This window comes from Archocentrus centrarchus, chromosome 1, assembly GCF_007364275.1.
Source record: "Archocentrus centrarchus isolate MPI-CPG fArcCen1 chromosome 1, fArcCen1, whole genome shotgun sequence".
NCBI lineage: Eukaryota > Metazoa > Chordata > Actinopteri > Cichliformes > Cichlidae > Archocentrus > Archocentrus centrarchus.
Window position 1 is genome coordinate 5,168,949 of NC_044346.1, and position 25,086 is coordinate 5,194,034.

Consider the following 25,086-nt stretch of genomic DNA (forward strand, 5'->3'; position numbering starts at 1 on the left):
GCTTTTGACTGGAACATAGAAGAGAGAGCACATGACTATTTACTCATGTTTGACTGTGTATTTTATGGGTGCTTTTATTTTCTGTCTATTGTATTTTCTCTTCTGCTGGTGTGTTTTGTTCCCATGTTCAGCACTTTGCTCAGTGGTTGCTTTTTTTAAAGTGATTTATAAATAAAGTTGGCTTGGCTATCATCACATTTTTAGTGACCAAACCACAGAGAAAACAGAGCACAGGGATTTTTGTCATACTTATAATAAATGCATGACTCTTGATTTGGGCATTTCATACATTTTAAATATTTTACAATTTTATGAGTTTCATGATGTGCTGAGATCCAATTAGTCTAAGCACTTCTAATCCAGCTTACAGAGGTTTTGCAAGGACTTCATATAGTGATGATTGCTCCTGTGTCTAACATAATTATCCAGATTGTGGAAAAACTGAATTATTTTGGGAAATGTCTAAAATCAATTTCCAAGCAAAGTAAAAAGGAAGCATGAAGGAGCTGTCTCTAATTAAAGAAGAATAATTAATAGGTTACACCAAAAAGACAACAGTATAAAAAAGACTAAGAGCCACATCAGGCAAGATCATATGTAAATTTCAAACTCATGTAACACACCAAACTTTACAGAGTGTTGAAGAAAGAACAAATAAAATTGCATTGGGACCTTATGAATAAAATAAGAATAATAAAGAAGAGAGGACTTCATGCTGTCAAATCTTTCTGCGCTCCATTTCTCACCAAAGCAGCTTTCAAAGAGTCAACTCTTGTACTGATAGACCTGTAAACTTCTGCTTGAAAAATGAAAAGTGGAACTAAATGAAGCCAATAATCAGCAGTATGTTTGATGTTAGGTATCATACCCTTAACAAGAAGAACGCCGTCCCAGCAGTCAGAAAACAGGAGCTTGGTCCATCCTGTTGTGACTATTAGAGGAACTTCTGTAGGAACTTGTCAGTTTGACCAGTTGTCCAGAATAATGAAAAAGCCTTTTTTTTGATACTCTCAGTATGTAAAAAGTATTTGTACATGAGAAAAAGATCAAAATGTAAACAGAAAATTCTCATGTGACTCTACTGGAAATGTTGAAGAAAGCTCTACAAGTGTTTTCCTCACTTTCAACAGTAAAAACATTGTATACTAAATGTATGACTGTTTATTTCTAATCAGTTATTTTGCCATTGTAATGGCAATTTAAACATTTAAATTAGGGGTGGGACTCGATTAAAAAAATTAATCGAATTAATTACAAGCTTTGTAATTAATTAATCGAAATTAATCGCATTTCAATATTTGACATGATAAATATTAATTTAGGTTTAGTTGATGAATGAATCAATATATTTTCCCACCAGTCTACTACACAGACCAACGAAAGGTGGAAGTGCTCCTGTGATAAGCAAACTCCTGAAACTAAAGTTAAGCATCGTAACTGGATAGTTTTATTCAACATTAATGTCTCACTTAATATAGTTGGAAATTAATCATTCTCTCAGCTGTATTCCTTGATGTTGAAATGTGTTATGCTTGTTTTAACAGATTATTTTGAATTAAAGACTTAAAATTAAAACACAAAAAGGAGAAAAAGTTCGTTCTCCGTTTAACCAGCTGCTTTTACACAGCTGTGCTTCGCACTCACGGTTGCTAGGCGACATGAGCTACGCAGAGGTGACTGCAGGTGATGCTGATATGAAGGCTAGCCGCTCACTTCCGGCCTTTGTGGTGTTCGTGGGCTACGAAAGATGTGGGCCAGGTCCTTCGCAGGATGCGGCCCCTAATTTGGACATTGTGCGTCGATATAATCTGTATGCCTGGAGCTCGTGCACTGAGAAACATTCCACGGTGCAAAGTGCGATTAAAATGCGTTAAAATTTTTAACGCGTTAATTTCCCCGTAATTAATTAATCGAAATTAACGCGTTAAAGTCCCACCCCTAATTTAAATATAATTTAAATATATAAAGTTAAACACATTTTCTCCTCCAGATGCTCCAAAGCTTCCCTCTGTGTCAGTGAGTCCCTCTGCTGAGATAGTGGAGGGCAGCTCAGTGACTCTGACCTGCAGCAGTGATGCTAACCCAGCAGCTAATTACACCTGGTACAAGGAGGATGAAGACTCAGCAAAAGCATCAGGACAGAACTTCACCATCACTGACTTCAGACCTGAACACCGTGGGAGGTATTACTGTGTTGCCCAGAACAGCAAAGGATATCAGACCTCCACCTTACAGCTGAGTGTTTTCACAAGTAAGTTTCACAGTTTCTAAACTGATGAGTGTAATTATACAAGTGTATATAATAATAATTGTGTATCCCAAGAAGTGAGTTTCCACACAGGACACAATAACAGGGGTTTCTGCAGCACTTTAATGGCACACCAACACACAAAGAGTAAAACACACAAAAATAGACACAAAAACATGGCAGTGGGTCTGACTACACACAGAAACAAACAGAGGAACAAATTAATGCCAAAACCACCAAATAATAATAAAATGTCTTCAGGCACTCACATTTCACAGCAGTCTCACTAACTTCACTCTTGGACACTCTGCAGACTGCACACTTAGCATCTTGCTGCACATGTGAGGACATGTGATCTTTAGCCCACTCAGCAGATATTGGTCACTAACACCAACACCAACAAACATATACACACTCTTGGTAAAATACTGACTCATAACTTCTTTAAAGTACTGACACAATATTTCAACACATTACTGACATCATTACCAACCACTGTTCTTCATGATGCTGCCACCTTGTGACAGAAGTGTGTAACATCAGGTGAACCTCTGCCAGTACATTTGTGATGCACCTTAAAACCACAAATTACCAACAAATGTCACATTGAAGAGAAACTGACAGAGAACATGTTTACTGACACCCCAACATCCCAGGAGAGAAACTTCTTTAGTCCAGTTTCAACCACCCAGCTACATATATGAATATCATGCTTATACTATATATAATATTGTAAACACAGTTATGATTGATTCATTTCCATTCAAGGAAAAACTATTGCTTGAGTAGATGATGACAATACATGAGTAACAGCATCAGCTGGCAAATGCAAACATTTCTCAGTCTAATGTTACTGCTAAGAAATCTCTGCCATGTGTTGGTCTCATTTTTAGGGAACTCAGTAATAATGATCATCAATATCATCAGGTTGACTCTGATGGTCCTGATCCTGATTCCTCTGCTTGTCTTGAGTCTGTGGATGAGGTAAAACAATACAAAGACTTCACCCTCTTTTATTTTCTTCTTCACACCTTTAGTTTCAAAGTCCTTCGTTACATTTATACTGAATTTGTTGCTGCTTTATTATATCCAGGAGGAAGAAACGTATCATCTTAAAAGCTGAACCAAATGAACCTGTAGAGATGACTGAGGTGAGCTCATAAAAACTTACACTGCAATTACAATAAAACAGTTTTTGATGCACAAGAAAAGATGATTGATTATTGATAGGATATGATGGAAATAATTGCATCAGGAGCTAGTGAGGCTTGACAAATGATTTATTATTAAATCCATGTGCATGTTTGATGAATGAAGCTCTTTCAGTCTCAGCACTTCATCTTTCTCCATTAGGTACACTCTGATCCTGAATGATTCCTGATTCATCCTCAAAGGCTGTAACTGCAGCACAGACGGATGACGAGGAGGAAGACCAGCTGTGAAGTCCACTCAGGTCACAGCAGGGGTGTCACTGTAGGTCAAGGGTCACATTCAGCCCAGTTTGATATTTTCTGTGGACTAAAACATTTGCTAATAAGCTAAAAAATGCCAGAATTGTCCCCTTTCTCCTTTTTCTTTTATAAATGGTGTGATGAACAGCCTGGGGTGTTTTTCCACATGCAGCCAATCTAATGTCATCACAGAGAAACCCACAGAGCTCACACTCTAAGAAATAAATGCAGAAAATCACAGAGAAAGTGCTGAGAACTCTTTACCCGGGCTTTGTCCCATGATCCAAGGAGTCGTTCTCCATTTCCTGTGTCCAGCCCTGTGTGGACACAGTCTTGTCTCTTCCTCTGTCTGTTTTCCTTCACTTTGCTCTGCGCTCACTCCTCATATTTTTATGCTTTGCTGCTTTCTGTTTTATTTGGTATCTACCCCGTGGATGTTGGTATTTTCATTCCTCATGAAACCCTGGTACTGAATCCACGGGCCTTTCCACACGGTTCCTACAAAGTTAAATTTAGCTTTTATTTTTGTGTTTATTTTTCAAATTGTATTTTCTGGTAATAAAGACAAATACAGTTTCAGTGTGTTTGTGTTTGTATTAACCATCATCCTACCAGCTGAGGTCCCTGCAGACCCCAGAGGGATATTTCTGTCATATCTCAGAGGGGTTTTTTTCTATCATTTGTGGTTTCTTGATCTTGATGCCATGATCTTGTGTTTGAAGGAATTCTTGGTCAACACAGTCTTTATAGAATAACATAAGATTTATTATAAAAAGAAAATGTCAAAATAGAGAGAATCCTCAGTTTTACAACTTTCCTTTTTTGGTCAAGATAAACAGTGAAGATGAGCTCCCAAACCTGAGAAGGCCTCTTGCTGGAATTTTCCTACACCTTTAGGAGACAACATACATGCAGTTTCGCATAGGCATTTCAGACACTACACATTCCAGTTTTTTCATGACTTGGTCCATGTATTTGTTCCTATTTATGTCACATCATTGTTTTCCATTTCTGCTCCTGTTCCTGCTCTTCAGTCGTCACACCTGTTCCTCTTCAAGGTCATCACCTACCTGAACTTAGGGACCAGCTCAAGCACCCACTCTGCAGCAGATTGTCATCAGTAGCAGAGCAGTAATCAGGCTCCTCTGTGGCTCTTGTGTTTTCTGCCCATGCTAACATCTTTGTTTTCTAGTTACTCCCAGATGGCTGAAGAGTTCACTACATACAAGAATCCCTTACCTGTTTCTGTCAAGCTGGTCCACCTTTTCTGGAAAGAACTGCTTAAATACTCACCTCTCAGTCTCACCTGCCTGTCCACCCTCCAATGGTTCCCACAGTCTTAGGATCCCTGACTATTCCACCCACTGCCCTCTCTCTGGATTCTCCAAGTATGAACTCACTCCAATAAACACTTCATTTTTTCAGAGTTTGATATAATATGTAAAAACTATTTGGGAAGTGAGCATGGTTATAATAGTTTTGGATTTTACATTATCGTTTAGTTTTAGTTAGTTTTTACTTTTTTTGCTTTAATTCAGTTAGTTTTAATTGGTTTTCAGAGCAGTTTTGCTAATTTTTATTTTGGGTTTATTGCTTTAGTTTTAGTTTCGTTAGTTTCAGTATTAATTTTAGTTTTTCATACTTTGTCAGGTGCAAGATTCAAGGCACAAGAGTGACTATTGTGTAATAAAGACTCTACCAAGGATACCGTTTAAAGAAATATATTCAACAACCAACTGTTAACAAGACAGCAGCACTACGTGCTAAATGTGTGTAAATATTAAGGACACACATGAACGTCAACAGGGAAAAACAAACCAAACTCAATAAATTCTACAATAAATTCCCCAAAAAGTTCAGCGTCAGTGCAGCAGATTAACAACAGCTTCTGTTTTGGAGCTAGCTTGGTTAGATGGTCGATATGTGGTCGACCTCATGTCGCATTTCTGCTTGTGTAGCTGGATTGTGTGTTTTCATTACCTTACGGTCGTGTGCTGGTGTTTTATATGCGGTGCCGCTGGGACTTCTTCTGGTCGTCGCTCTTTGTGCTCAGTTTTTTGGCTGCAAACATATTTTTCACTGTTTTTTCACTTTCTTCATTCCCTCGCGTCCTTATATTGATTGTTCCTGATTGTTATTCTCTTGCCGATAAAGTGGCCGGAAACGCACAAGGACGGAACAGGTTCATCACAAGGTTGCGGCTGCGTGGCAGCAAGGCCCAACACCGGGTTGTGGTACCTGTGAGGTATAACATCATGAAGACGCGTGACCCTACCTTTTTTTTTTTTTTTCATTGACTTTCAGTTTGAATGTTAATGCTACCTGTCGCTGGCCTTAGCTTTCTCGGGCTTCTTAAAAACCTCTGTGAAGCCCACGAAGGATGGAGGAGAATCATCAGAATCAGAATCAGAAGGTTTTATTGCCATATGGGTGAACAGGTTCACAGCATTAGGAAATTGCTGCGGTACTTCGTGCTTACATAAAAACAAATAAGTATAAAAACTATAAGACAATATTACAAATATACAAATGACAGATATACAGAGATATTAGAAAACTATAAGTATAACAAAATATTACAAAATATACAGTGCAGAGAATAATTAAAAGATAAAAGAATGTAAACTATAGTCCAGTAAAATGTACATGACAGTGCAGTGATCAGTGCAAACAGACAGATGCATAAACAATAGGGTCATCAGCGTTTGTGGAGGGTGGTGGTAACAGTCTTAGGGTTATTGTTCATGAGTCCAACAGCAGAGGGGAAGAAACTGTTCTTATGGCGGGAGGTTCTGGTCCGAATGGACCGTAGCCTCCTGCCATTGTTGTCTGAGCCAGTTGTCAGACACCACAGCCCCCAGAAACAACATGTTGCATAAACAGCATGCATCCTTCATTAGAAAAGAAATTTTCTGATTTCTTAATTAGATCCAGTGAGAGCCAAAGTTCTACAGTCAACCAACCACAGCCGACCACAGAATCCGCAGATAAAAGTTCAAATTAATTTCATAATCTTTTCACAAGCACTTTTACATATACAGTTACTTCGGAAAGTACACAGATGCCTTCACTTGTTTATATTGTTGTAAATTAGGTGTTAAATCGATACAATGGCATTTTCCCCATGAATCTGCACTCAGTAATCCACAATCACAAAGTGAAAAGTTTACAGATATTTGGCTTTAGCAAATGATTTAAATTCCTTCAATTCCTTCAGTTTCAACAGATACAGTTACAGGTGGATGAAATGAGGGAAGACTCCAGATGTGAGCGACTTGAGCGAGACACACAGCACGCTCACAGATTAAGTAATGGTAAGGAACCAGGGGAGGAAGTAAGTCAGATTGTTAACCAAGCCATGCCTCAAAGGGAAACCCCACCTCAAAGAGAACTCAAACGGCTTCCCTTGTCTTCAGAGGATGACATTGAACATTTTTTGACGACATTTGAAAGAGAGAAAAGCCACGCAAGAAACCGCTCAGCCGCTACCCAGCAGGGGAGCAGCAGCCGAGGTTACTGAGGATCGAGGGAGGAAGATGACCCCGCCTTTTTTTTTTTTTTTTTTGGGTGTGTGTGTAGGCACTTGTTTTCCCATGTTTTGCTAACGTAGCATCAAGGAATTTCAATAATAAGTGTGTGTGTGTGCTGCTGTTTAAGCCTTTAGGTTTCTGCGTGTTCATTTCATCGAACAGGAATTGACACAAAACAGGAATAAGGAGTCCAATTAATAAATTTAATAAAGCCATTTCAAACAGTTCAGATATCTGGGTCAGACTGCGTGCCATGAGATGCATGAAGTACTGGCGCTTTCTAATTCAACTTACAGTTTCATATAGTCACAGCATATCAGTCTTGATTACATCATTTACAAAACAGAATGTGGAAAACAGAGAATTTCAACAACAGGGTGACCTCGAAGTCTCCGTTTCTATCATTGCGTAGTCTTCATCAGTGTGGTTCACTGTACAGTCATGATGACACGGAACATTATAAGCTTCTGTATTTTTAATCAGTTATGTTATTTTCCAGACAAATTTCTCAGGGAAGTAAATGTATGTAAGATATATATGTGGCATATACCATGAATATTCCTACAATCCCCCTTTTGAGGTCAGACATTTCTGAGTTCAACTTCACCAGCCTGACCTCGGGTGGTCAGCCAGGACTGCACTGATGTTAAGAGCCAGAAGAGGATTTTTGTGAAAACTAATCTTATACCATTGTGATTGTGAATTTAGCAAAAAATTAGACAGAGTTTAATGGTGTCATATTTCTAATGGATAGACCTACTTTCTATACTTTCTTAACAAAAAGAAAACAGGCATTAGTCTTTCATATGTCAATGTTGTTTAGGGAAGTGGATTAGCATTTAAATCTAATCAGTCCAAAGTAAATTCTGCATATAAATTGGCCCACATGACAAACAGTAACATGAAACAGTCACTATCTAATAATTTTCCTCAAATTCATTAAAAAATGTGGATTGCATCCCTTCAGGATCAAATACAGTTCCAGTCGATGAAAATCTTACTGCAAACATAAAGAAATGATCACTGGATCAGTGCACAGGTAATAGTTATATATGCAGCCTTCTTTCAGCCTTCAGCATAGCCTGCTCATATTCACCAAAGCCATCGATGTTCAAACCACAGTAGTCAGCACTCGTCCCTGGAGATGCATTCCTGCACCTCTATAGACATCAGCTCTTCACATATGGCCGTCATCCTGGTTAGTTTCCTGTTAAAGGCTCATAATGTCTCAGGTATGATCTCAGGTACCTGTGGAAAAAGTCCAGTGAAAGAAGTTCCAATTTTTCCCTGTCAGTTAAACAAAATACCATGAACTGCAGGTCTTGTGGGTCAATAATTAAATTGGCACAAACTAAGACAGGACATCAAAATGCCCATAAATATTCTAAGGATCTATTTATTCAGTGGCTTTTATTATAAATCTTTTCTTTTGTTTATCAGCCTGAGAAAAATGATCTTACAATTTTCATATACCACTAGTTTACTAATTTACTAAGTAAGTGGATTCAATCCACCAAAAGTGAACCTGATTTAATGCACATAGAGTTAAATATCAGATGAAACAAAAAGCTAATATGAGCTCCTGTCTGTCTATGAGTGAGTGAGTGTGTGAGTGAGTGAGTGAGTGAGTGAGTGAGTGAGTGCTGCGTCTGCATTGCAAGTGTTTGTGTTTTTTTTATAAGGTCAGTGTCAGCTTCTCATTTTTCATCCAGTTGTAAAGTTAACTTTTGCATTTTGGTCTCAAACTCATCAGAAATTCAACATGCAAATGAATGTCCTTAAATTAAATTTGACACACCTTCTATGTGAGCTAGAGTGGAACAAAAAGAACACAAGAAAACAAAAAAACAAAACATGGGATGAATCTCAAAATATCTAAAAATAATCATTTTAAAGTTCTCTAGTTTTAAAGAGCTCTTGGATAACTTTGTCTATAAAATTACTGTTCAATTCAGACTCCTTTAGCATGAAAATCTGGGGAAATAAAATATCTTAGAGAGATCGATAATCAAAATAATTTCAACATATTATACTGTACTCAAAATTATATTTATTCTTTAAGGGTCTGTACCCCAAAAAAGCATAATTATGGCAGACAAAATATGGCTTCATAAACCTCAAGTTACTGAACTGTGAAGGGAAAAAATGCATAACCTTGACCTAAAACAACATCAGCAGTTGTTACTAGTTCAGCAGTAAAATAGAGGCTTTAACTTTTTTTTTTCTTTTTTTTTTTTTTTCCATTTTGTGTAATTCTGTGCTTTTAAATCTAAAACCCCTGCAGTGGGATTTTCACCACAAACAAAATAAAAATAAAAATGTTATGGACAGTCTTTAGTCAAAACGTAGATACTTTTGGGGTCAGAGGTCATACTCACAACACCAATGTTTGTTGACCTTACATGCAGCTCACTGCAGGTTTGTCATCTTTGGTCGTGTAAACTGAAATCAGGGCGTGTCCCCCTTTGGCCTCATGGGAATTTATAAGAGAACAATAGTTAGTGTTGGAGGAAGCATTAAACAAATTATACTCTTGAAAACACAAAATTCTGGCCCCTGTAGGAGTGGCCTTACAATAGTAGTTGAGTCATACTACTGAATATAGCATAACTGAAATTAAAACATTGAAATCAATTGCTTTCTGCCTGCGAGTTCCTTGACCTTTGACCCTCTAATGTTCTTCACTGAGACCCTGTGACTGATTGCACCTGTTGTTATCAATCCCCACGTCGAGGACATCTCCTGTTGATGACCCTCTTTCTGGGCTCAGACTTGTGCACAAAGATCATCAGTCAAGAACTCTCAGGTCACCTGTTTGTGAGATGGTTGCCTCCTCCTTCTTGAGCACCAGGAGCCTTTTTTTGAGTCTTAGAGCTTTCAGTCTGTTCAGGAGATCTTAGGATGAGCTTGAACACCTCGATCTGCACCAGTTTCTTTATTGGTAGCTGATCCAGTCTCCTGCAGCCCCGGTGTTGTTGTTGAGGCTCCTGTTAGAATAAAACTGAGAGATTTTCATTAGTTAAATCTTTACTTTTCTCCTAGTTCATATCCTCCTTTTGAGACATAAACTCTGTTTTTTGTCTCAATAATTGAGCTTATTTATCTAAAGGGCATACTGATTTTTATATTTTATATTCTCTAAATCTTAGCTTTAAACAAATCTACCAAATAATGAAATATAAATGCACAAAAGAGTAAATCGATAACTTATATTTTATGCTGCATGGGCAAATAAATAAGTTTTTGAGTTCTCTATATTTTGCTTTGTAACAGAGCAGCAGCTCAAAGTCTGGCGCTTTGTTTTGGGTCTCAGATTCGGCTGTTTCACAAAGTTTTTACATGCACTGTTTTTCTTTTCTAACCTTTCTTTTGAGGTTTTACTAAAACTGAGTTCCTCATGTAAACTTTTTCTTGAAATTTAACAACAGTCTTCTGGAAAAATGACCACTAATAATTGGCAAAAAATACTTCAACCTGAGATTTTCAAAGCATCTATTATACTGGCTTTGTTTATTAATTATTTATTATTTTTAAAGCAATAAACTCCTGACTCCCTTTTTTTTGTGATTTTTCAGGTTTTTTTTGTCTTTTTATCCATCTGTGGTTGGCTTATCTCTCATATGTATCGGAAGCGAAACCTTCCTTCCAAGAATTTTTGACCAGCATTCCCTTATAGAACCATATCAGTCCAAATTAAAGAAAAGAAAAAGAAGAGAAAAACTTTGAGCGATAACTCTCATCCACACGCACGACTTCCTTGAGATAAAAATGCACACACACACACACACAGCAGTGCTAAAACCTTGGCACCATTCTCTTTTCCTTTTTCTTTCCTACACATACTGACACACACACACACACACACACACACACAGCTATGACATTACAAAACAGCTAATATGACCACTGGAAAATTGTCCTATTCCTCTAAACTTGAATCCTTTTTAAACAACAAATGACACCATACTTTGCAAAGAAATTCACCCCAAAATATTTTGTCCTTGTTTCCTATTTCTCTCTTCCTCTCTGTCCTACTGTTCCACTTACGTATACAGAGACACAAGCCATTGCAAACACGTACTAAACGACACAACCATTTATCTTTTCTCTCTCTCTGAAACACACATGGCAATACAAATACACAGCAGTACTCAGTCACACATACACGGAGGCCTCCTCACACACACACAGACACACATTCAAGCATCCATCAGTTTCTCTCAATATTCATTATTGTTAGACTTTTTTTTCCCAAGTGACCTGATTTTGGGATTGCTTAATGAGTTTCTGACCCAAAGATCAACTTTTACCTGATTGAGATGGAGAAATTTCTCCTTTAAACTTAGCTTTCAGCTTAATATCTGTGGTTGAAAGTTTACACTAAAATGATTTTACATCACCAGTTATTTTGAAGTTTCACCCTCTTTTTAATCGGAGCCCCTTTTCTACACCCAGTGTCATCAGTCACTTTGTCAGTCAGTCAATCAGTCCAAACTGCAACAACAAAAACAATGTTAGTAAGGTACCATTTATATTTTTCTTTTTTTAGGGTTTTTATTTTTTATTACAAAAACTCTTTTTTCTCTTTATTTCTTCATTTCTCTGTATTCTTTTGCTTTCTCTTTATTCTCTTTATTCTTTATCTCTATCTTTTGAGGCTTTTAAAGGTTTTAGTTGCTTTGATGGATTTCTGAGATCAAGGTTCGTGAAAAGAACCGCGAAGACCACAAGTGTTTACTCTATCAACTTTTCTACCAGGAGCCGTAGACAGACGCGTCACTGTTTACGCCGCTCAACTTTCCAAAGGATATAAGTAAAAGACAAATGTTCTGCTTTAGATTTCAGAAAAACCAAAGGCCCTCTAAACCTGAAAACCCCCTGAGAAGGGCACTCCTTCGGTCCGCTGATCACACGGCCCATGGGCTCAACACCGTCCGACTCATTTTGCCTATATTTCTTTACTCTTTTAAACTCTTTTTTCTCAAACTTTTTTTTTTTTTTGTCTGCGGGGGTTTCCTCCAACAGTACAAAACATGCACTTACTGAGGTTAGGTTAATTGGCTATTCTAAATTGCTCATAGGTGTGAATGGTTGTTTCTCTGTCTGTGTTAGCCCTGCCTCTCACTGCATGAAAGCAGTGAGAGCCCCCCCCCCCACATGACCCTGAACAGGATAAGAGGATGGACGAAAATGTTGATTTAATTCAGTAATTCCATTCATAAAGACAAACTTGTATATTATATTCATTCATTACACACAGACTGATATATTTCAAATGTTTGTTTCTTTTAATTTTGATGATTATACATTTATATTATATATTATATACAGCACATTCAAAGTAAAGCACAAAATACTGATTTCATCCATTAAATTAAATTAAATTAACAACTAAAACTATGGAAATTTAACAACTAAAAATATGAAAAACTTAGCAACTAAAAAAAAGGAAACTTAACAACTATGGAAAAGTTAGCAACAAAGAAAGGAACTTAAGAACTGAAAATATGGAAAAGTTAGCAACAAAGAAAGGAACTTAAGAACTGAAAATATGGAAAAGTTAGCAACTGAGAAAGGAATTTAACAACTGAAAATATGGAAAAGTTAGCAACTAAAAATAGGAAACTTAACAACTAAACATATGGAAAAGTTAGCAACTAAGAAAGGAACCTAAGAACTAAAAAAAGGAAATTTAACAACTAAGAAAAAGGAAACTTAACAAGTAACAACATTCAGCTGAAGTTGAGTTGACTTTCCTTTAGAAAGTCAAAAGCCAGAAGTAACTAAAGTCTAGCGTAGAGAAAGTCTACTTCAGTCTGGCTCAGAAATGCTAACAGATCTTCTTCAGGGTTGCTGAACAAGGTGGCTGTGGGTTTAGCGGGTGCAGCTTCAGAGGACACTAATGTGGATAGAGAGGCATCCACAAGAGTTTTGGAGCTGATGTCATGCTCAGTGTTGTGGGGTTCAATGGGTTCAGCAACAGCAGCCAGTGATGTGGATGGAGGGGCTGAGCTCAAACCCATTGCAGGAGTCTCAGTGATTAAGGAAGGGCTCCTGAGCTGCTGTGGCGGGGAGGAAGCCTGAGAAGCAGGGAGGTTCTGGTTTTCCTGCAGCAAGTGGAGCGTGCTACACACAGGCACACTGGCCTGTTGAGCCTCCTGCACAGGTGTCGGTGCAGATGCTGCAACACAAACAAAAATGCAGTGAGTCTTCTGAGACTTTTAAATACACCTCCAAGACAAACTTTTGATTCCTAAACCTGCAGTAAGAAGCATTTAATGGAAATATTGAATAAATTGACATTTGATATGAAAGTCACAGTGATTTCAGGTCTTCTGGACATCAGGCGGTTCTGGTAGTAAAGTTTAGTGTTTTGAACATCTGTAATAACCCTGACCTTCACCTGAAGGTCTGAGTGAGCAGGTTTCTCTTGTTTTAATTTGAATCTTCAGTAGCATTCAAACTGCTCAACAAGCCTCAGTAAGGCTTACAAATATTTCATAAATATATTTGTCATCTGTTGCAATGCACAGAATTTCCTCTCTTTGATCTGATCCAGTGAGATTCCATTTTTGACTGGTTTTCATCACATTTCACATGAAAAAAAATCACTGTGCTTTCCAGAAATCTTCTCTTACCTGTGCTGCAGGCGGACCTTCGGATTCTCCTCCTCTTTTTGCCCTGAAAACAAACACATTAGACTTGTGAGTTAATTCAAACTGTGCAGTGGCAGTGACAGTGCTTCATGCAGTGATGTGGACATGTGTGACTTGTATGCTTTCACTTTGGACATACGTAGTTGTCTTTGCTGGACCACTGTGGATGTTGTTGGGTGTGGAGCAGCCTTTCCTCCTCTGCCTGCTCATAATATTTTGCCTCTTCGGCCTTTGACAGCGACTTCCACTGTGGACAGAAGAACACACTGTCAGCATCCACACTGCTACTACACATAACTACAGGGCAGCTGGTACACATGCACAAACATGAGCATCAAACATGAACAGATGCATAAATCTATGCAGAGTTACACACTTACCCTCTCTCCCACGACTGCATTCACTGTTGCACTCCCGCTGTTGGCCAGTTCAGCCTTGACCTTTGGCCTCTGTTCCTTCAAAAACAGCATGAAGGCATTGGGTGGTTTCTTCACGTACGCCCGGTCCTCATCATCCTGCTGCTCACAACGCTTCCTCTTTCTACAGGAGTAAAACACAGAGTAAGAGCACGAGTTACCACAGTGTACAACTGTGAGGAAAGTAGTTTAAAAACACAAGTAAAGCTGAAAAGCTGAATCTAAGCTCCATTAAAGGAGGCTGATTACAATAATTCATCCAGGCATGTGCAGATAAATGACAGATACTGCAAATCATGATCCAGTCCCACTGAAAAAAAGTCTGAAAAGCAGGAGAACAAACTTACTTTGGAGAGGGTGTGTTGATTGGAGGAGCAGAAGTGGCAAAGTTGCACACCAACACACCGTTCCTACACAGATACAGAGAGACAGATATGAGATAATGAAGACACAGATGTTCAGCAGCTGTGTTCACGCCTGTGCTTGTGTGTTTTACTTACAGTACTCCGACAGGACGCAGGTACTGGGTCATCGAATCAGGAATCTGGAGGACACTGTTACACTGGAAACACAAAGCACAGAACAGGTGATGAGACAAGCTGCAATAGTATCATTTATCCACAAGGTGGCAGAATTTATCCTCTCTTTAAGACTTAAACACTGAAACTGAACATGTGACATCTGTGAGATAAAACGCATCTGGAGGATTGAAATATGCAGGTGAATAACCATAATGTGCCTGAATGTCTGTGCTGAGGCTCACAGAGGTCAGTAATATGTGGAAGAGCACAGTGTGAGAACAGGAGCTTACTGGGTTTGAAGGAGCAGCAGGAGGAACAGCGGCTGCTGTGAGGACGCCGTTTGCAGGCCACTGATTCAGCAGGTTCTGTGGAGGGAAGGAGAAGGTTCAAAATCCACAATACTGACACTAAGTACAGCATTTCAAAGACCACATGATGAACACCACAGAAACAAACAGCCTGTGCAGAGAGACTGAACCCTGGGTAATCTAATCCTCACCAGATTCAGAGAAGATTGCATGAACAACACAAAGTACAGAGATCAGTGGGAGGAGAACATCTGCATAAACTACATTCATCCATAGTTTTTATTGTTCTTGAAAGCTTCACTTTGCTCTCCTCAATTATTCCTTTTGAATTATGACTCACCGGCAGTGATTACATTTAATGATCAGCAAAGCTTCACACCACAGTTATACACCAGTAAAATACTGGTGACCCCGGGCCTGAAGCATCAAACACTTTTAAGTATCAATAAAACTCTAATCACACCTGTCACTACCTCTGCATGTCTTACCTGTCCCTGGCTAACTGTCCCTGGCTGATAGCTTAGGTGAGCTGGCACCATGGTGGAGGGAGCAGCCATTGGAGGAAATTGCTGCTCAATTACTGGAGGACCTGCTCCCAGGAGGGTCCAACCACCAAATCCTCCAGGCAGACTGACTGCTGCTGGCTGAGGAGGCCCAGCAGAGGAAGAAGGTGGAGGTGGAGGATTTGGTGATTGCCCCAACAGGCCGAGTAAGATATCCTCGAGGTTGGAGGGACACGCTTCCCTCTCCATCCACTCCACATTGTGTTCAGTCTCTTTCCTGATGTCCATCTTAGTGACAGAGGGGGGGCTCTGTGCTGTTTGTGTAGAAAATCACAAAGTCTGTCTGGGATCCTGTGGCACACATTCATAGGATGTTTTGATCCTCTTAGAATGGGACTGACATCTAAACTACAGACTAGTATTATGTGGGAACGAGGTGTACGTACCAGCTACATCAGTTAGTTTTAGAGTATTTAACTAAAACTTTAAGTATTTAAATAAAGAAGTCAAATCCCTTTAAAAGTGTTGTATTCATAAACTAACTGAAACCAAGTCACAGTTCTTACTTTGTACTTTGTTATGTAACAGGATCAGAGTCAAATATAAAGCACTGTTACACATGCAGGTACCCAGTTATACATAATTACATAATATATTGATTTGTTTTCAGTTGTTTATAAATATGTGAGTACTTATAATCTGTTTGGGATTTAATTTTTAGTTCAGCTTCAACTATTAAAATATTAGAATCTGTGGTTTGATAACTGAACGATATTGCAGAGGGAAATATTGTACATTTAACAGCTGTTGTTACTCTGCAGATTAAAGTTTTACAGGGATTCCTGTGACAAACTAATATGATATGATGCATTTTTGAAGATTAAATCATCCCAAAAGTGGATTCATTTGTAGCAACAGTGGACTGTGTGACATAAGCTGCTGCTTTACGTATATTTTCTGATACCACTGCTGCACTTTTGTTGTTTTCAATCAAATTCTTGTATTTTTTCTTTTAATTTGTTAAAATAATGCAATTAACTTCATTCAGTGCTCCATCACACAACATCTCAGTGACTCAAACTGAACTTTCTACACTTTGTGTTCAGGCTGAAGGACACAGCAAACAGCCAGCCACAAGATTTTGGGATAATATTTATGCACAAACACAAATTGTGGCTTAAACAAGTTGAGTGTATTATTTAGAAGTTCCACTGTATAAACCTAAATGACCTTAAACCATCCATGTAAGTACTTACCAAAGATGTTCAGTGAAAGTTTCTTCTTTCTTGTAAACAACTTGTGTCATATTTTTAGCTTCTCTGATGTGTAACACAAGTTACTGATGTGTAACTTGTGTTAACTTGTGTTACACATCAGTTTTCAGATTTCAGGTTTTAAACATGCAGCACAACATGTAAACTGCCCTGAGCTTTCAGCAGCTTCATCAGCATCAGTAAAGAGAGATTAAATATTGGTAATAATATCAGACTGTTTCAGTTCTGTTTCAACAGGAATGGATACTCAGCCATTGTGTCTCTAGCTGATTATACTTGATTATACACAACAGAGTATAATCAAGGCTTCATAATGATGAAAATCCAAGAGGGAAAGTGGTTAGGGAGGCTGCCACATGCCTACAGCAACAGTAACACAAGAGGGCGCCCTCATCCAGTCAACAGGGAGTCACAAAAACATGAGCAGGAGCAGACTTGATGGAAACAAAACTAATAGTCATTTCCTGCATCCTACTCTGGATGGCATTACTTTGGCCTCCAGTAACACTGAGAAATCTTGGAGTCATTTTTGACCAGGATATGTCCTTCAATGTGCATATTAATGGGAAAAGTACACTGAGACATTATTTCACCCTGTGTGACATTCTGTTGTGACTTTGAATCCAACTATGGGGTAAACCTGTGTGGAGCTTATAAAGTGGTCAGAAAAAGGCTGAGAGATTCTGCAGCTATAATGATTTCAGCAAACTGACAGCTTTTATCACGCTCAGTGAAACAGCGTCGGTGCTAAAACAGAAACTAGGATTACACGTTTAATTTCCAACTCTGCTTAAAACGGACAGACTCCTGCAATAGATGAATATGTGAGTAAAACAGCTGTTTGAGTAGGTGCGCATTCTGAATTAGGTTTTTTATTGGCTCCCTGTTAAATCCAGAATTGAATGGAAAATTCTTCTTTTTACATGCAAGGTCATGAATAATCAGGCCCCAGACCTTCCAAATAGAGGGGAGCAACTGTAAAACCTCCTTTAAAGACACTTTGACACAGAGGAGCACTAAAAATAAATCAGCTGAATCGAAAACAATGGTGCTAATTACTGTGTTGTGGTTTTCAACACTCACCACTATCAAGGTACCCGAGTGCAGAAGAAAGATAAAAATACATAAAGAATAAAATAAATATTTAAATTAATTTAAAAGGCTACTTTATCAGGTTTTCTCTTAATGGTCCAGATAATTAAACTTTCACAGTGCTCACAGATTATATTAAGATCAAATTATGAAATCAACTTTAACAGAGTTTTCTTCCATCATAGTACATATTAAAGGTGTGAAAAGGAAGGAAGCGTGGTTTAACTAATGCCACTTCCTTCTTCTAACTGCAGGCCACAGCACAAAGGTATCATTAGAGACTGTCCTCGACCTTTGTAAATAGAATTATTTCTTGATACGTCTGATTTATGTATTATTTATTTATCTGCTGACAAGTTTTATTGTCCCTGAAGTCACACAGACAGATGAGAGGAGCAGCTATGAGTCTAGCTGCAGCACTGAGAGGATTTTTTGTCATCGTGCTCTCTGTGACAGGTACTGTAGTCTGCATTTACATTCAATGCTTCAAACAAGAGGAATGAGTGAAAATAAAGTTGAGTTAAGCCTGTAAAATCAGGCTTAACTCAACTTTAATAAGGAAGAAAAAAGGGTCTGCCCTTCCTCAGCCTCAGAAACGTCACTCTCTTTAAGGTTTCTGAATTAAATACTACTTTTTGGGAGCTTTGCTGGCTTTTTTCTTCCTTATCTGCGTGCTTTTGGCCCGGCACCCAGCCTTCAGTTTTCTGGACTGTGTGTGTCTGTCTCGTTGCTATTAACTCAACTTTCACAACTTGGAAATGGATCGATCGGAGATGTGTGAGATAAAAATATCCACAATTTGTTCCAGTTTCCCGGATACCTGACCATTTTGTACACAAATTAACAAAAGTAGTGTGTTGTTGAGGAGTCATGTTAGATGCATTTTGTTTTCATGCATGTGTGTATACGTGCGTATGTTTATAATACCTTGTGGGGACAATTTTCCTGACATATACTACATTGTGGGGACCAATTGCTCCTTGTGGGGACTGGAACCTTGTCCCCACAAGGGGAAACCCTGTTTTTGGGTCAGGGGTCAGAGTTAGGGCTAAGGTATGAATTGAGTTTAGGTTAGGGTTAGGGTTAGGTATGTGATGGTTAGGGTTAGGAAAAGGGTAAAGGTAAGGTTTAGGCTGTAGAAATGAATGGAAGTCAATGGAAATTCCCCACAAAGATAGCAAAACACACTTGTGTGTGTGTGTGTGTGTGTCATGCACAGTGACATGTTTCACACTGAAGCACCTGACTTGTGGTGAGGGTGACAGTCTGTACAGCTGAAAGGGTGAACAGAGAGGAAGGTAACCAAGAAAAGAATGTGGGTGCTGGGTGTCACTGCATCACATGTAGTATATGTTGGCACCCAGCACACACGCTGACAACATTTCAGGTGAAAGATGCACATGCAGAGAATTAAATTACAGAAAGAAAAAGATACAACAAACATTATAATTCTTCTTATTGTAATCTGTAGATTTCTGCTCATGTCCAACACGACGCAAAGTTAATTCCTTGAACCCGAGGATATCATATGAGTGTGATGGGCTATTTCACTGGCATCGCTCTCCTCAGCATATGAATCGTACTGAGGACTATTTTTTTTGCAGTTCTTGTATTTTGATATTGTTCGGGGATTTGGTTGGTGTATCATTCTGCCTCTTTCTTGATTTGGCCTAGCACACCAATGACCACTGATAATGTTGAAGTTTTCATTAACCACATTTTTTCAGTCTCTATTTTTAAGTATTTATATTTTTATAGTTTTTTGGATGTCTTGAAGCTGGTAGTTCTGTCTCTTGGCACTGACATCAGTGAGCAGGCATGTTTTTTTCCTCTTATCATTGTCTGATGTATCAGGTCTGTTGGTCTTGATTTCTTTGTCAGTTTGGATTGGCATGTCCCAGAGTATAATTCATAGTATTTCTTTGTCACTTCAATGTTGTAGTGTCTTCAGATTGTCCAGTGGATATACTGTATGTTGCTGCATTGTTATGTCTTTGGATGTACTCAGTCTTGACTAGAACAAGGACCCGACATAGGACAAGGACAAAAACAGACAATAAATACACCAGGGATAACAAGGGAACAGGCAACAGGTGAGGGGCACAGCTGATCACAATTACACAGGGGAAGCAAAACTAAACACAAAGCACAAAGAACACAAGACTGTCAAAATAAAACAGGAAGTGACCAACCATAACACACACGCAGACTTAACATGTGGAAACCTGACACAGAGAGAAGCTAAACATATAAATAAACAGACACCTACTTGAACACAGGCTGACAACACAAGAAGACGGATATAAGACAAGGGAGGGACACTAAGGGAAAACACAGGGAGAGCTAAACTCTAGAGCTAAGGGAAAGGGAACACCACACACACACCCACACACGCACACGCACACACACACACACACACACACGCACATGAAAACAATGGCATGGGAACTAAACACTAAAAGGGGTCAAGACACAGGGAAAACAAGAACACAGAGACACAGGAAGAAGAGGACCCAGGAAAACAGAATGAAAATAATAATTAAACTAAAGCTGGCATACAAAACTGCAACAAACTGAGAACCTAAACAGTGAGAAAAGCCAATGTAACCCACATACTACTGATCGGTATGAATGGGCCCTGAGTTCGTATTCAACGACATTAATTACTTAACCACTATAACATCACACACTCTACAATTGGAATTAACAATACCACACTTTAATTAGAAAACCACCAAAAACACACTTAAATCAATATTTCAGTTCTTTCAGGTCAATTAACGGTTCAAATATACATGTATCCCCACACCCAACAGTCCCAAATAAGGTTATTAAACAAAACAAACCCGTTGCAGGCCTGATTCGGAGCTCGGGTACGGTGAGACCAGAAACTTTGCGGTCCTTTCACTCAATTAGAGCCAAAATAAAATAATAAGCCAACAGTACCTTTTTCCAATATGGCGGTGCAAACGTTCAGTCCACGTTGTCCCACACAGGCAAGAAACACAGGGAATACCCGTCTGGTCGCCGTTTCCCGCGTAGCCAGAGGAACTCTGAACTATAGGTAGCTCAGCGCGCTATCTGGGATCCTCTTTTGTCTGTGTGCGGTAAGAGTCAGCCGAGTCCTGTAGCGATTAGCCGGGCTAGCCAACCGCAGCTTTCAGACGATCAGCGCGGCTAATTTCCGCTCGATTATCCAGCGAGCAAACCACGACTTTCAAGTCCAAACACTTAGAGGCGTAGGCTGCGCCAAATTAAACTGTCCTCCTTCCGTCCACCTGGCCGATGCCCGAACACGGAGTACCAGTTTAACTCTCCATAAAACTTTCACTTTTTCAGTCAAAGTCTAGCGCACCTCTCTTCTCGGGTCTCTCTTTTTCCTTCTCCCTCGCGCACACTCACACCACCTCCAATCAGCAGCCAGTACAGAAACAGGTGACTAAAATGAAACACTAGATTGGCTTTCCTTCACAACAAATGAAATGAACAAATAAAATACAATATTTATGGCAAATTAATTATCTTAACACCTTAACATTTGAAATTTTAACATTCACATAAATGCATTTAACCACATTCAATCAACTTATTTATGTCCATTTCCTACAGGGCTACACCCTCCCCCATCAACACGTCTGATGTCCTCAGCAGACTAACATCTTAAGTAACTTAATGAACTGCATGGTAACAGGAAATGGGTAAAGTGTTTAACATTAGCTGTCTTTTTAGCCCTTTCCAATCTGTATCACAATACCTCTGTGTACAATAGTCAATGGTTGATCTCGAGATTTTCCTGGTTTATCATAGGTCAACCTTACTACTGGTTTCACTGACCTTTTGGGCCTAGTCCTCTTTGTAGGTAGTCTTGAGCCAGGGCTACTAGACTGTCTTACACCTTCATCATTGTTCGAACCATCGTCAGGCTCAGTGCTGGCTTCATGGTCAGTGTCACGGTCAGAGTCTACAGGAGAATGATCTGGTCGGTCAGAGTGGTTGTCACTCAGTGGAATGCAGTCTCCCACCTGTTCCCCTCTACTCACAGTGTCATCCCTCCTCTGAACCATTTTCTCAAAATAAGTCCTATAGGGTCTAGATGGCAAACCACCCTCAAAATCAGATGACTCACTTGAACTCACCCCTTCACTTTGTATGGAATGATGGGTGCTAACCCTCTCAGGCCGCTTCTGGCTGTCTAATCTCTTTGCTTGCTTATTGGATGCATCCTGCGAGTACTCCATCATTGGGATTCGCACTAAGTCTCCTATAGGAAGAAGATTATCCCTATGTAATGTCCTGACTCTGTCCTTGCCATTCTGGGATTTTACTTTGTAGACTGGCAAGTTTGGCATTCTGGCCACAACAACATAGGGAACGTCACACCAGCGATTCTCAAGCTTGTGTTTCCCTTTTATTCCAAGATTTCTCACCAACACTCTGTCACCTGGCTCTAGAGTCTGGGCCACAAGTCTCTTGTCATAAGTCCTCTTGTTTCTCAAGTGCGACTTGCCAGAGGCTTCTGCAGCCAGCTCATAAGCCTTCTGCAAATCCTCCTTCAGTTTGGTGACATAGGAAGAGTGCTGATGTTCTGCCCTTTCATTTAGATGTGTCCCAAAACACACATCCACTGGAAGTCTAGCTTCTCTTCCAAACATCAAGAAGTACGGCGAATATCCGGTAGCATCACATTTAGTGCTGTTATAAGCGTGCACAAGATGTGTAACATACTGACTCCATTGCCGCTTCTTTTCCTGCTTCAGAGTCCCTAGCATTGACAACAAGGTCCTGTTAAATCGTTCGGGCTGAGGATCACCCTGAGGATGGTACGGAGTAGTCCGCGACTTCCGTATGCCAAGGATTTTCAGCATTTCCTTAATGAGTCTCGACTCAAAGTCTCGTCCCTGATCCGAATGAATCCGGGCTGGCAAACCGTAGTGCACAAAATACTTCTCCACCAAAACCTTGGCGACTGTGAGAGCCTTCTGGTTTTTGGTTGGAAATGCTTGGGCATATCTTGTGAAATGGTCTGTGATCACTAGCACATTACTTATTCCTTTGGAGTCAGGCTCCATGGACAGGAAATCAATACAGACCAACTCCATCGGCCCTGTGCTAACTATTTGGTGCAGTGGTGCAACTCTTTGGCATGGAGTTTTCCTCAAGAGGCACTCTCCACAGTTTTTTATGTAGTGTTCTGCCTCGACAGACATCTTGGGCCAGAAGAATCTGCTTCGGAGCATATCAACTGTCCTTTCCACGCCCATATGACCTAAGTCATCATGCATGGATTTCAGCACCACAGCTCTGAATTCAGCAGGTAGCACCAGTTGGTAAGTCTTTTCTCCTGCACGACTTATACTCAGTCGGTGAAGGAGTCTGTCTTTCATAATCAACTTTCCCATTTCTCGTTTCATGGCAAGTAAGTCTGGGTTTGTCTTGATCTCATCTGGCCATTTGCCACTCTTTATGGCCTCAATGGTTGGTCTTATTACAGGATCTTGTTCCTGTGCTGCCATTAGCTCAGGCTTGGACAATTGCCTCAGATTGTTCAACTCCAAGTTTGTAGAAAAGGTGTAAGCATCAGGCACACAATCTGGATGGGCTCCAAGCTGCTGCGCGTATCTTGGTGAGTCCTCAGGAGAATTAAGGCCACCAACTCTCTGGCAAATAGACTTAACACTCTCCTGAGAGATGTTTCGCATTTCTGTCTTCCTTTCTCCTGGCTCCATCCGGGACAACAGATCAGCATCAATGTTGTTTCTGCCAGGTCGGTAAACAATGTCAAAGTCATACACTGACAAATCTGACAACCATCTATGTCCTGTCGCATTGAGTTTTGCTGACGTAAGGACATAGGTTAGCGGGTTGTTATCAGTGTACACTGTAAAGCGGACTCCATAGAGATAATCGTGGAATTTCTCAACCACGGCCCACTTAAGAGAGAGAAATTCAAGCTGATGGATGGGATAATTCTTTTCTGATGAACTGAGTTTACGGCTGGCAAATGCAACCGGCCGAAGCCCTTCAGGATGCTCTTGATACAAGACTGCACCAAGACCTGACAGGCTAGCATCCACATGCAGCACATATGGCTTACTAGGGTCGGCAAAGGCTAGAACTGGTGCATTCGTGAGGCAGGTTTTAATAGCTTCAAATGCCTCGGTGCACACTTGATCCCATCTGTCTCCAAAGGGATCCCTCTCATCCAAATAGGCATGACTCTGCCCTGTCTTGGGTCTCCTTCCCCGCTGAGTTGGGGCGTACCCTTTAGTGAGGTCTGTCAAAGGGCGGACAATGGCTGAGTAATTGTGGATAAACCTCCGATAGTATCCACAAAACCCTAGAAATGATCGCAAGGTCTTAAGGTTGTGCGGCCTGGGCCAGTTCACGACAGCCTCCACTTTGCCGGGGTCGGCTGCGACACCTTCTGCTGACACTATGTGACCCACATACTTGACTTGCGTCTGACAGAACTGACATTTGTCAAGTGAAACCTTGAGTCCTGCCTCTTTGAGTCTGTCCAACACTTTCAGGAGTCTCTCTTCGTGCTCCTCTAGTGTTTTTCCAAACACTATTAAGTCGTCCAGGTAAACTAGTACCTGGAGCAAGTTCATGTCACCGACGACCCTCTCCATCAACCTTTGGAAGGTCACAGGAGCTCCAGTGATGCCTTGAGGCATCCGCTCAAACTGATAGAAACCTAGCGGACATATGAAAGCGGTTTTCTCTTTGTCCTCCTCCTTCATGGCTATCTGGTAGTAGCCACTCCTTAAGTCCAGGACGGAAAACCATTTGCTTCCAGATAGACAATCCAGAACTTCATCAATCCGGGGGGTTGTGTATTGATCAGGCACAGTGCGGCTGTTGAGTGTGCGGTAATCAATGCACATTCTGACTTCTCCATTTTTCTTTCGAACAATGACAATTGGAGAGGCATAAGGACTCCTAGACTCCTTAATTATGCCTGCTGCCAATAACCTCTGTATGTGACGACGCACATCATCAATATCAGCTGGAGCAATGCGTCTGGACCGCTCACGAAATGGTCGCGGGTCTGACAGACAAATTGTATGCTCTACATCTCTGGCTA

At 40.0% G+C, this 25,086-nt stretch overlaps 1 protein-coding gene across 1 annotated transcript in view; it reads left to right on the forward strand.

Moving 5' to 3' along the window:
- LOC115790314 (B-cell receptor CD22-like) overlaps nt 1-25,086 on the forward strand; it is a 52,969-nt gene that overhangs the window by 19,376 nt on the left and 8,507 nt on the right. Inside the window, exons 6-8 of the mRNA XM_030744134.1 lie at nt 1,991-2,213; nt 18,835-18,858; nt 24,853-24,866. Coding sequence (XP_030599994.1) covers nt 1,991-2,213; nt 18,835-18,858; nt 24,853-24,866 — 261 coding nt within the window. The remainder of the gene's footprint in view (nt 1-1,990; nt 2,214-18,834; nt 18,859-24,852; nt 24,867-25,086) is intronic.